Source organism: Heterodontus francisci, chromosome 11 (assembly GCF_036365525.1).
Source record: "Heterodontus francisci isolate sHetFra1 chromosome 11, sHetFra1.hap1, whole genome shotgun sequence".
Taxonomy (NCBI): domain Eukaryota; kingdom Metazoa; phylum Chordata; class Chondrichthyes; order Heterodontiformes; family Heterodontidae; genus Heterodontus; species Heterodontus francisci.
The window spans coordinates 63,054,715-63,067,808 of NC_090381.1; the positions used below are offsets into that span (position 1 = coordinate 63,054,715).

The window sequence follows — 13,094 nt, forward strand, 5'->3', positions numbered from 1 at the left end:
AAAACATACGCTAGGAGGTTCCCTGTGATCTTGTTGATAAGCACCATCCAGGAACCTAGGGTAAGCCTATCTGAGCCAAAAAAAGAGCCAACAACTCAGGGTAGGGCCGTGCTCATCTGGGAGGACTCAGTAGATATAAAGACTAAGAGCAGAGTGCGAGCATTCTGGATGGTCATTAGCTAGGTGATCACCTACATCAGAAGTGAAGTTAGAGCACTTGGGTTGGCCTCTGGGTAACAAACTTTACAGTATAATAACAGAAGGTCAAATGTCTGCTGCAAGGTTAGTACTTCAGTTGGCACCGAGGTTGTTCACGTGCCATGGACTGAGAAATGGCCAATTGGTGAGGAGGAGGGGTTACCCGTGATGGTGCTGGCTGCCTCAGGGCAAGCCAATCTTGTAGACGGATCCCTCACACTGGAGCTAGGCCCCTTATTGCAAATGCAAAATGTTTAATGCCTGCTTTGGATGTGTACAAAGGATAACTCTTGTTAACATTTGCCCAATATGATGGAATGCACACTGTCTGGCCAGAAGTGCATGCGTGTTTCCTACTCACCATTTTGGGGCCTTGGGTATCCACATAGTACCTGAAAAATGGTGCTGCATTGTGAAATGACCAGGCTTGAGACTAGTGGAAATGTGAAGTTCATCAGCATTTTAAAGCAGAGAAATTAATATCTTGAGTAGAGTCAGAACATTCTACTGTTTTAGTATCTTCTTTATAACTTTCGAAGGTATTTTTGTCATTATGATCAATCCTTTTACCACAGCAGTTTATTAAAAGGACTATAAAAATAAAGAATCAGTACTATATTCAGAATTTTAAAAAGCTTCAGACTGAACAGTAAAGAAGATCCAATGACTTAATGTAGATCTTTCAGCAATATACTAATTTTAGAATGGCACACTGTGTACTTCGGTCTGTTTCTGTATTAGTAATGACTTTATGGTAATACTTTACACATGAAACACCACTCCTGAAGTTAGTCAATTATGCATATTTAGTTTGCAAAAAATTCTGACACCAACAACATGGATATCAAAATACTGTGCACTGACAGGGACTCACTGGGGGGAATTTTATCTTGGCGGTAGGGGTCTTGACATCTAGAAAAAGCGATGCCGAGATCCCCGCATCACATCTACTGCGGAAGACCCGGCGAATCTAGTACCAATCAGGCACTTAAGTGGACAATGGCAGGCCTTCCACAAAATCGAGGACCCCGTCGCTGGAAGTCCCACCCTTGGAGAGCTGCCGGCCAATCAGAGACCGGGTGCTGCAGCGCCAACATGGAGGTGGTGGCTGCTGTAAGAGGAGCACCTACCGGAGGCCGAGGAGCGTCGCTGGAACCAGGCCTTAGGTAGGTCAGGGCAGGAGAGGTTTCGCAGGGAGAGGGGTCGGCAGCAAGGGTGGGTGGGGGGGTGGCGGTGCTCTCAGAGGGCCCCCCCCCCCTTCCCAATGCCAGGTCCCTTGTTCAGGCACCGGGCCTTTAAACAAGGACACCCCCACCCCGCAAGCCAGGAAGCAGCACGCACAGTTTTCCGTGCCATGCTTCCATGTGGCGACAGGGCCGGCCACCACACGGCTAATTGCGGCTACTGTGGGAAGAGGCTGTTAATTGGGGGATTAATAACACAGTTAAGGGCCACAATTGGTGTCCTTTCACAGTCCTTCCTGCCCTGGACTAAATTTTGGTGAAGGTGGGATGCTGGTAGAATCAGCCCCCCGACCGCCAACATCCCACCTGATTTTATGCTCTCCCCGCCTCCAAACCCGTCACAGGGCAGAGCATACAATTCCTCCTATTGTATCTGAAAATGTGCAAGTTTGCCTATAGTGAAAGAGAAATACACAATTTAAAACAAATACAGTCACCAGAGGAAGCACTATAAATGCAAACTCGGTACAAAAGATAATGTTGCTCATGACTTACTACTTTGTATTCTGTCAGTGAAGCAAGAATCATATACATATATATTATAGATAAGGAAAGGAAAGAGAGAGTATCTATTATAGAAAACAATGGGCAAGTATTTATCTGTTCTCTCTATCCAGTACAGCACCCACTGCTTACAGTGCCCATGTGATGGCTGGTATAATGTGGTACTCTCACTGTTGAAAGAGGTTTCACTGAAGATGTTTTCCTTTGTCAAACTTTATATCCCTGATAGAGTAGTAAGCTCTTTAGCAAAGTGAGAAGTACGAAAAGCTCATGGACAGAAGTAAAGCATAATCCTGCATAAAGGAAATGAGAATGAAGATATACTGCCATCGTGCAAACTACAGCAATGATCCTGAAGCTGACCATGGCCAAATTGGTGGAAATGCTTGCCAATTTATCTACAGGATAAGTATTTATCAGATCATACATTAAATTTCTGTATTCATGCCATATGATTTGTCAAAAATTTCAACTGTTAAGATATCCCACCGATTTGACAACTGCATTGAATATAGAAAGGTGAGGAATAAAACTTGTGAAAGTTAAGCATCTAGAAAACACGTTTTTTTGGCTAAATGTTGTTACTACCAGGCGAGAAGGGTGTCTAGGGGTCTGCTACTATCTTCACCTGGTCCCATTGTAACAGGGTTTAATTTTAAACACACTGTGTTTTGAGCTCCCCCTTTGTGAATTCTTGTTCACAGCTTTCCAATTATAAGGCAAAGAAATGAGCACAAACAGGCTTTCTTTGGTTTAAAGAAGAAAAGTGAAATTTATTAAACTTTCTTAAACTCTAGTGCGGTTCACGCCTGCGGATATACGACGTACCCACGCTAACATACACACGCGATACAAGCAGCTAGGGACAGAAAAGAGAAAAAAAGATAAAGTGGAGCAGTTTGAGCCAATATCTTATTACTGTCCTTCGCTCATCATATAGTCCTTTTGTAGGCAATTCTTGCTCTGTGTTGGGGCCCAGTAATCTGTTTAAACCTTGTTCATGTAGGAAACTTTTCTCTCTTTGAGGTTCACGTGTCTTCACAAGATTCAGTTCCCTGAGAGATGAGCAGGTAGACAGGAGAGGAGGTATTTCTTGCTTCAGTTCCAGGAGCACATGCATTCTGAGTTCAAATTCTGTTTTTCCAGTTTAAAACTCTCCTAGCTGGCCAGCAGGTAGTCACGTGATCGACTGGTTTGACCAGGTCTCTTCTGTGTATTGGGGCGGGGACTGGTTCCTTTGTTTCAATACTGTCTGGTACAATGCAAATGTCCTTTCAGCCAGGGGCTTGCAATTTTAAGTTTTAATGTTCGTGTGGTGAAATCATGTGTGCCTCAGTCTTGGCAGGTGGTGGGTTTGCCTGACAATGTTGTCTAAGAATACACATAAATAAAAGATGCTTATTGCGGCAGCTTTTCATAAGTCTCCACATCCCCAAGGGAGGACAATCTGTTCAATAAAACCACTGAGCAAGAACACAGTTTTTTTTATCAATATCTGAAACTTGACTGAGAAGCAGCATTCAGAACCTGGATTTTAGACTTCACAGTTATAATGCAGAAAGAGGCTGTGCTGGTGCTAGTTGTTTAACTAGAGCCACCCACCCTAAACCTTGCTCTCTCTACCCTTTTATAATCTTCCTGATCCAGGTGTCAGCTTGCCTCAGTTGGTTACATTCTAGCCTCTGAGTGTGAAGATTGGGGGTTCAAGGCCACTATAGATTTGAACTAGGTCAATCCTGCACTCCATTGCCATTCCGGAAAGTCAATCCTAGGAATTTATCATACTTCATGTGAAGAAGAGCTTTTAGATGAGAATGGATTTGCTGTCTTAAATGCAACAGACAGAGCAGCTGGGGATTGATTCTTTATAGGAAGTGGAGGGGTGCAGGGGAAGATTCCAGATGGTTGTGAGAGTCAGTGGCCTTGTAATAGGTTTGTGGAAAATGCATCTTCAGATATATGGAAGGAAATAAAGGAGTCAGAGCTATGAAGGTGAGATGGATGGAAATTGATAGCTTAGTTAATGAAGTTTTGATCAAATTCAGAGCAAATCAATCATCAATGCAATAAAACAAAACAAGATTCAGTAGGGGGCCTAAGAATGACTGGAAAGAAGGGTGTTCTTCATATTCTACATAAAAACAAGCATAGCTGCCACCCATCTGGGTCCCATAATTGACACCTTTTATCGACAGAAAATGAGTGGAGTTAAGAGAAGTTGTTCAAAGTGAGAACAAGTTCACCCAGGTGAAGGAAGCTGGAGATCGTTGGGTGACTGTTCAAGGAAGAATTGAAGGGCCCATAGACCCTGGGAAGGGATGGTGGTCTAGAGAGCCTGTATATCCATGGTGAAAAGATGATTAGGGCTAGGAACCTAACATCATCTTAGGCAGTCCCTCGGGGTTGAAGATGACTTGCTTCCACTCCTGTCCATTGGGTTCTGAGATCGATAGATTTCTAGACATTAAAAATATCAAGGAATATGGGTATCGTGTGGGAAAATAGCATTGAAGTAGGAGATCATCCGTGATCTAGTTGATAGGCGAAGCAGGTTCGAGGGGTCAAATGGCCTACTCCTGCTTTTTCCTATGTGCCTATGGTTGATAAGTCCAATGCGTAATCTGCTCACTGTGCCACTTCAGGGACAGGTGGTGCTTGAAGGGTCAGGTTTGTGCTCTCTCTCTGACGTTTCAACTTCGTCTCTGCATGTTCCTGATGAAGTCCCTCAAGGTGTATGATGCCTTCCTGAATGAGCTTTCTCTATCTAGGGTGGTCACGAGTCAAGGGGGATGCTTGATCTCTTCAGGGATGCTTTGAGGACATCTCTAAAGCATTTCTGCTGTCCTCCTGGGAGTCTCCTGCCAAGACCAAATTCTGAGTAGAACAACTGCTTTGGGAGTCTGGTGTCAGGCATGTGAATGACATGTCCTGCCCAGCGGAGCTGGTTTTGGGTGATCAACGCCCCAAAAACCAAACATGAAGGTGAACAGGAAAGGGAAAAACAAAAATAATGCTACCATTATCTGACACAGACATGGAGAACAATGTAAACAAAAATCCAGCAGATACGGTAATCAGAAAAGAGGTGTCTCTTTTCTTTTTGGAATGATTAATCAATTCGAAAAGAAATTATCATACTAGGATGTGGGAAAAAAATGCCACAGAAAATGATCATTGTCTTTTTTTTGTTTTAAAAGTTCAAAATGTAACTGTTTCTTTAAACAATTTCTGCTAGATTCTCTGCCTGCAGAGAAAATCTGAGGAAATAATCATCTGTGATCTTTTAAAATTTATTAATACCACATGGTTAACAGCTTCTGCAAGCTTCAAAGTAATTCTCAAAGCTCATAATGAAAGAGGATGTCATGAAAATGTTTAATATTTTATACAGCATTTTATCTTGCATCCTGTTGTAAGACAGTACTTGTTGCCCTCACTAAATGTATGGAAACTCATTTAGTCCGCACAATATAGTATTCACAAATAAATTGATTAAAGATTCAAGGTAATTCAAAATGATTGTTTTGAATTGCTCAAACTAATGGACATGAAGCAGTATAACCAAGTGTACCATTTTATGGAAATGTTGTCTGTACTGTGGGTTCCCAAATTTCAGGTTTAAGCTATTTCATCAGATATTTACTGTTTGCATCTTGTTGTATAATCTGTAAAACATTTAAAATTTAACCATTGTGTGTATTTCCCACTCAGCTATTTTATTTGTTTCAACAGAATTACAGTAATCCAGCTGTAATGGCTCTTGCTGTTCCAGTAGCAGTAAAGTTCCTGCAGATGGACAACAAGGAACTCTCCCGGAACATGTCTAGCTACCTATCACTTGCAGCTATTAGCAAACCAGAAATCCTTGCAAAACACACAGCAACAATAGTAAACAGTATACTTCAAGGTAAGATAAAATAATGTATGTTACTGGAATTTCCGCTGAGTCAAAGTGGTGCATTCAAGCTCCACTTCAGGATTTGACCATATAATCTAAACAGATATTCAGTGCAGTACTGAGGGAGTGCTGTATAATTGGAAGTGTTGGCTTTCAGATGAGGCATTAAATTGTGGCCTGTTCTGCCCGACAAGGTAGACATAAAAGACCTTGCAGCACTTTTGAAGAAGAGCAAGGGAGTTCTTCCCATATTCTAGACAGCATTTATGCTTCAACTAATACCACCCAAACATATTAACTAGTCATTTATCTCCTCGCTGTTTGTGGGACCTTGCTGTTGGCAAGCTGGCTGCTGTGTTAGCCTACACAACAGTGGCTAGATTTCAAAAGTATTCTATTGGGACCTTCTGAGATGTGAACGACACTAAATGAAAGTTATTTCTTTTGTCTATCATTAGACTGTCTATTCGTCATTGAATACAAATCTCCAGATTTCTCAGATGCTTGGGATTAAATTTAGTACTGCAGAGGTATAAGAATTATAGAAAATTACATTCAATAAAGAACAGTTTTGAATTATTGTGCCCTGTGCTCTAACAATGCTTGAAGGAACTTGGTCCTAAACTACTCATATCTATTAAGCCAAAGGATTTTACAGTCAGCAGCAAACAAATGGTGCCAGCTATTTATTAAGCTTACACTTGCTCATAGACTCTCTAGGAAGTTCCTGTCAGCCAACTATTGAAAAAGTGCAATCCCCTCTACAGGGCCTCTAGGACCTGTATGAAGAGGGCAAGAAAGAGTGTATCTCCGTAACCAATCAGGTTCAAGAGTTGTTAATGTGCAGTGCAGTACAGTGTCTGAACCAGGTAGTGTAAAGTAGAATATTGAATGTAATATCAGATCAGGTACAGAAAGTGAAATAGAGATGGAAAGAAAGATTGGATTGAGAGACAAAGACAGAAAAAAAAAGTAATGACAACTTTAGTTTGTAAATCTCCAGCAATAATTAAAATCCAAAGGAAGCGACTCCACACATTTAAAGGTTAATTTTCAGTGACAGCGAGGTTATTTGGCAGTATCTAAGACCAATAAGGGTGTACTTACTGTGGAATGGACAAGTCCTAATTTTTCGTGGACGGTTTAATCTGTATCTATGAGTTAAGTACAGCAATTTCCTGCTGGCCAATGTATTTGAATGCTGAAATAAAAACAAGAAATGCTGGAAATATTCAGCAGGTCTGGCAGCGTCTGTGGAGAGAGAAGCAGAGTTAACGTTTCAGGTCAGTGACCCTTCTTCAGAACTAGCGAATATTGGAAATGTAAAAGGTTATAAGCAAGTAAAGCGGGGGTGTGGCAAGAGATAACAAAGGAGAAGGTGTAAATAGGACAGGGTCACAGAATAGCTGACCAGAAGGTCGTGGAGCAAAGGCAAACAATATGTTAATGGTGTGTTGAAAGACAAAGCATTAGTACAGATAGGGGGGTGTTAATGGACTGGAAATTGAACAGCCGCAAGTACAAACATGAAAAAAAACAGTGGGTAAGCAAACTGAAATAAAATAAAATAAACACAAAAAATATATAAAAAAAGGAAAAAGAAAAAAATAACTGAAAATAAAAGTAAAATGGGAGGCCCGTCATGCTCTGAAATTATTGAACTCAATGTTCAGTCCGGCAAGCTGTAGTGTGCCTGTATTAATGCTTTGTCTTTCAACACACCATTAACATATTGTTTGCCTTTGCTCCACGACCTTCTGGTCAGCTATTCTGTGACCTTGTCCTGTTTACACCTTCTCATTTGTTATCTCTTGCCACACCCCCGCTTTACTTGCTTATAACCTTTTACATTTCCAATATTTGCTAGTTCTGAAGAAGGGTCACTGACCTGAAACGTTAACTCTGCTTCTCTCTCTGCCGATGCTGCCAGACCTGCTGAGTATTTCCAGCATTTCTTGTTTTTATTTCAGATTTCCAGCATCCGCAGTATTTTGCTTTTATTTGAATGCTGAGTCTGTCAGTGAGATCCTGTTATTGTGCAGCATTTGGAGGAGCTGGGTATCTCAGACAGCAACATCCTGGTTTCTGCATTTGACTGCAAATGTGTGGTCACCAGAAGTTGCTGTCCGATTTCCACATGAATATCTGTGAGTGCCATTAGCCTCACCATTATTTTTGCAAAATCCAGCCCAATGTGTTTTGTGTCAAATAACATCTCAGGACATCTCTGTTAAATTTGCATCATATACACAAGTGGAATTTATTTGTTGGTGAGTCATTCTTGAGAACAAGTTTGTGAATATTATTATATCCTTCCAAAGCGATCTATAATTTGAGTGATGCCAGAAATCCTCAGTGCTGAAGGATATCTGGAAACCCCACTTGCAACTAATGTGTTGTGTAACTTAGCAACTAGGACATTAACTATGCCCTTTTGCAAGTGCTTGAAGCAATTACTAACACGGGATAAGCAGTTCTGATTACTCAGATTTATATATCCTATAATTAATGTTATAAAATTGACATCAATTATTGTTTATTTGTGGTGATTCTCCTTTTTACTTTGAGTCTTTATGAGTGTAACGCCTTGTTCTCCCTTTCCTCTATTTCACTTTGTTACTTCCATGTGTTTTATCTATTTTTTGGTTTCTTTCATTACTTTCTGTTTCTCTCTTCCATCCAGCATTCTACCCCAGTTTTTTGTCTTCAAAATTGTGTTGTGTGTTGGACTATGTTGCAGGAAGCTGTAATCAGATGAAATGAAAAAGGATTATTTGCTGGGGCAGGTTGGTGAGCTGTGAGTGAGGGTTTGGCTTGTGGGACAAATCACCTTAGAGCTCAGGAGAATTAAAGTTAAAAGCATGAGGCATGCTGCAGTAATTTCAATTAAGTAAATATTTTGTTAGGTATTGTTTCAGGTGAATTATTTTTTGCTCTTCATGCCAATCATCGCATTTCATGTCACAATTGGCATTTTGGGGTCTATTCAAATAAGTAGTGACTGCACCCATCCCGTGTCTCACTTCTCCTGAGTATGACTAATTAGTGTGCCAAACAAGCCTACTGGTCCTCTAAGCAAGCTCCCAGTGCTAATGGCTGGGATTGAAGCCCCCATGTACTGTACGTGAGTTCTCCCATTCTCATGAACATTTCCATTACAATAAACAGAGGCAGTAATACTAGCCAGTAGAGCTGGAAGGACACTAAGAGGAGCAGAGCCTGTCTATTGCATGAGCCACTGAACTGGGTAAGGTGAAATTAGTTGGCAAGGCAGAGAATGGATGTTTTTATCCATTCATGGGATGTGGATGTTGCTGGCAAGGCCAGCATTTATTGCCCAACCCTAATTGCCCTTGGAAAGGCAGTGAGCTGCCTTCTTGAACTGCTGCAGTCCATGTGGTGTAGGTACATCCACAGTGCTGTTAGGGAGTTCGATGATTTTGTCTCTGTGACAGTGAAGGAACGACGTTATAGTTCCAAATCAGGATTGTGTGTGAGTTGAAGGGCAAATTTCAGGTGGTGCTTGCTGCCCTTGACCTTCTAGGAGGTAGAGGTCATGGATTTGGAAGGTGCTGTCGAAAGAGATGGTGTCAAATAGCCATTTGGATAGGTGACACAATAAAATTAATGGCAAAAGGAGAAGAATAGGTGGCTAGGAGAGAACAGTTGGTGAATTAATGGAAACCAAGGGAGAACTGGATAATAAAGGGAAAAGTAGATGGCAAGGGGAAGGGAGTGAGCGAGATTGATAGTGATGGATGGGGGTAGAATGGATGGCAGTGAAAGGGAAGTGCATAATAATGAAAAGAGAGGGAAGTGAATGGCAGTAAAAAGGGTGAGTAGATGTTAATGAAGGAGGATTTTTGGTTAACAACAGGGGAAACATACAGCAATGAAGAAGAGAGGGAAAGGAGCAAAAGCTGGAAGTGATAGTTAGGGGAAAGGGAGCTTGTAGAAACAGTGGGGAGAGAGTATGCCACTCTGTACAAAAAGTGTCAGCATGAACTTTGAGGTGGGGGGTGAACAAGAATATTGCCTGAATGAAGGGAGTGCAATGAAATTGGATTTGTGGGGGGAGATGGGAGGGGGGCAGTGGTAGTGGTGGTGGTTGGGGGGGGTGGGGGAGTGCCAAGTTACATCAACAAGGGGGAGACCAAAGAATCTACATGTCAACTGAGAGGTTTGAAAGTGAAGAGTGTCTCTGTGAAAGAGTGGGGAGCAGGATGGCCTACAGTGTGTTTTCAAACTGAGTCCAGGGACTAGTGTGCCTTTATGAACTGAGGCAGCTGGCGTTGCATTTGGGAGAGGGATCATTGCGATGATGTCTTGATAAATGATGTTCTGCTTGGCCTGTTGAAAATCCAAATGTCACTTTATTTTTCCTTTTCGTAATATTAAAGATCTATTAATGAAAAAGTAGAAGTGCATAAAAAAATCCCCTAGAAATGCATCACCAGTATTGTGCTTTCAATATTAGGATTTCTGTTTCAGTTTTTCACATTCTTATGTTTCTTTTAACTCTGATACAAGTGAAGGAATGTTGTGTATAACACTTAAGTTACAAAGCCCATGTAACTGCTTGTTTTCGTAGGTCAGGGCTGTTCTTGAATTTCAGCTTTTTTATAGCTGACATCAGCTTGTGCTGGCTTTCTAGATTGGCAAGTATGGTGTTGTGGAATAGATCAGTTTCTACATTTGGCTCTGTGTCAGATCAGAGACTCAGGTGAAGTATATTACAAACTGAATTGAGAGTAAAGCTCCTTTTGTTCTGTTTTTAGTAATGTATTTTTAATTTCTTTATTATACCTGAATCATTTCCCACAAGAGCCATCTTCATATTCTTTCTTGGTGAAGGTTGTTAATTTGTGCTTTCCAACCTGTAGCACATGACTATCTCAAGTTCGTTTTGTGCTGGCAATAGAAATTCTTGGTATCATAATCTTCAGAATATCCTCTTTGGCCTCCTTATCTCGAGAGACAATGGATACGCGCCTGGAGGTGGTCAGTGGTTTGTGAAGCAGCGCCTGGAGTGGCTATAAAGGCCAATTCTAGAGTGACAGACTCTTCCACAGGTGCTGCAGAGAAATTTGTTTGTCGGGGCTGTTGCACAGTTGGCTCTCCCCTTGCGCCTCTGTCTTTTTTCCTGCCAACTACTAAGTCTCTTCGACTCACCGCATTTTAGCCTCCAAATACACCTCCAAATATAATCCGCACTCCGATTTTCGTGAACTAAGAGTCAAATTTGCCTTATCACAATGTATAATAAACACCTAGACTTCTGCAATACTGTGGTCAAAGTGACTCTTTATCGACAAAAGTAATGAGCAAACCTGACTAAGCTAAATGATCCATTCTCATCCTACTTTGCTGAGCAGCCGGCTCCCACGCCCATGCAAAATGTGCGATCCTAAAGTAGACGGAATGAGCCAACAGGGTTTAGTGATCGATCAAACTTGGCATGTGGCACGCAGAAGGTGGGAATCTTCTCACTAATGTTTAGAGTTAAAAATTTTACAGTTAACATGGCAGAGAAAATTAAGGTGATAGGAGTTGCTAAAAACTATGGTAACAGAGCGGGAACATGGGAATTTGATGTTAATGATGCAAATGTTAGACTTTGGTGAAATTCAAGGGACAAGCTAATGTCCCAAGGCAAGCAAAGCAAGACTGCTGGATGTGAAAGCAAGGCTCGGCACCCTTGGCTCTAGGAACAACTTCTGGAATATATTCACCAACATCAAGCAAATGGATGCACAGTCAGCACTGCAGAAATTCATCTGTAATCCCTTTAAATCAGGAAAGGTTTGGATCCCAGGAGCACCTTCAAAGCACCTCCAAAATGGTGCTACCTCTTCATGCAAAGGCATGACATATCCATATGTCGATGCACTTCAATCACGCAATGCATGCCTGATAATTTTGAAGCCAAGCTATGTGAGTGCCAGTGTTATATCATAAGGTTGCGAAAACAACACTCCTGTAGCACTTCCCATATTGCCAACACGGATCAGACACCCCTCACATTTGACATTTCATTCAGTCAAACCATGGCTGTCAAAGAAGAAAAATAGATCACCTTAAGGCAATGAGAATAATCATTTCACTGTCGTGCTTGGGGCAAATGGAGATGGGACAAAGATGCCACTGTATTACCTTCAAATGGGAAAAACTCCCCCAAAGAATATCACATGACCACAAGGCATGATCATCCATGAACATGAAAAAGATTGCACAGATGAAGGTTTGACCAAAGGCTTGTTACGTAGTGTGTGATGCAAAGGCCCCTCTTGGGAATGTTGTATGCTGGTCCTCAAAGCTTTTAGATGTCATCAAATGTCATACATCAAGGATATTGTCATGCTAGGCCCCCACCTGCCAAGAATGAGGCACATTTGGGGCGGCACAGTGGCGCAGTGGTTAGCACCGCAGCCTCACAGCTCCAGGGACCCGGGTTCGATTCTGGGTACTGCCTGTGCGGAGTTTGCAAGTTCTCCCTGTGTCTGCGTGGGTTTCCTCCGGGTGCTCCGGTTTCCTCCCACATGCCAAAGACTTGCAGGTTGATAGGTTAATTGGCCATTATAAATTGCCCCTAGTATAGGTAGGTGGTAGGGAAATATATAGGGACAGGTGGGGATGTGGTAGGAATATGGGATTAGTGTAGCATTAGTATAAATGGGTGGTTGATGGTCGGCACAGACTCGGTGGGCCGAAGGGCCTGTTTCAGTGCTGTATCTCTAAACTTATTAACTTTGTCATGAACACTGATTTTTAACTGTTGTTGGAGCGAGGAAATGACTTGTTAAACAGATCAGCCGTGGCTGGAAAAAAGTATTTACATACTAACAGGCATCGAAGGTGAGGATGCGGATTCCAGGGCCTGATGAGGAGGATACAATCCACAAGGGCCAGGACTGGTTAGACCAGCTGTTCACATGAGGTTTCTTCTGAACTAGCCACAGAGAGTTTGAAGGTAGGAAAGGCCATTTGCTCCTGGACTGAGAAGATCTCTCTCTTGTCTGCTCCCATCTCTTTCTCACAAGCCTTTGAATCCACTAAGACACATGAACCCCAAGAGAGAAGTGTCCTGTAGCAAAAAAGGTTTAAGAAGAATACTGGGCCCCAATGAAAAGCAAGATCTGCCGACAATCAAGGACTGTACAGTGAGCTCGAAGAACCATAACAACAACTCTTCAGATATTGCCTCAAACCTTTCCACTTTATTTTTCTTCTCTTTTCTGTCTCTATTTGCA

At 41.9% G+C, this 13,094-nt stretch overlaps 1 protein-coding gene across 6 annotated transcripts in view; it reads left to right on the forward strand.

Moving 5' to 3' along the window:
* Positions 1-13,094, forward strand: part of veph1 (ventricular zone expressed PH domain-containing 1) — a 261,339-nt gene that overhangs the window by 23,530 nt on the left and 224,715 nt on the right. For 5 of the 6 annotated variants that reach the window (XM_068042199.1, XM_068042200.1, XM_068042201.1 and 2 more), the window contains exon 4: positions 5,679-5,853. In XM_068042199.1, coding sequence (XP_067898300.1) covers positions 5,679-5,853 — 175 coding nt within the window. Of the gene's footprint in view, positions 1-1,319; positions 1,365-5,678; positions 5,854-13,094 lie in introns of those variants that run through there. The other variant, XM_068042202.1, reaches the window with a different exon arrangement.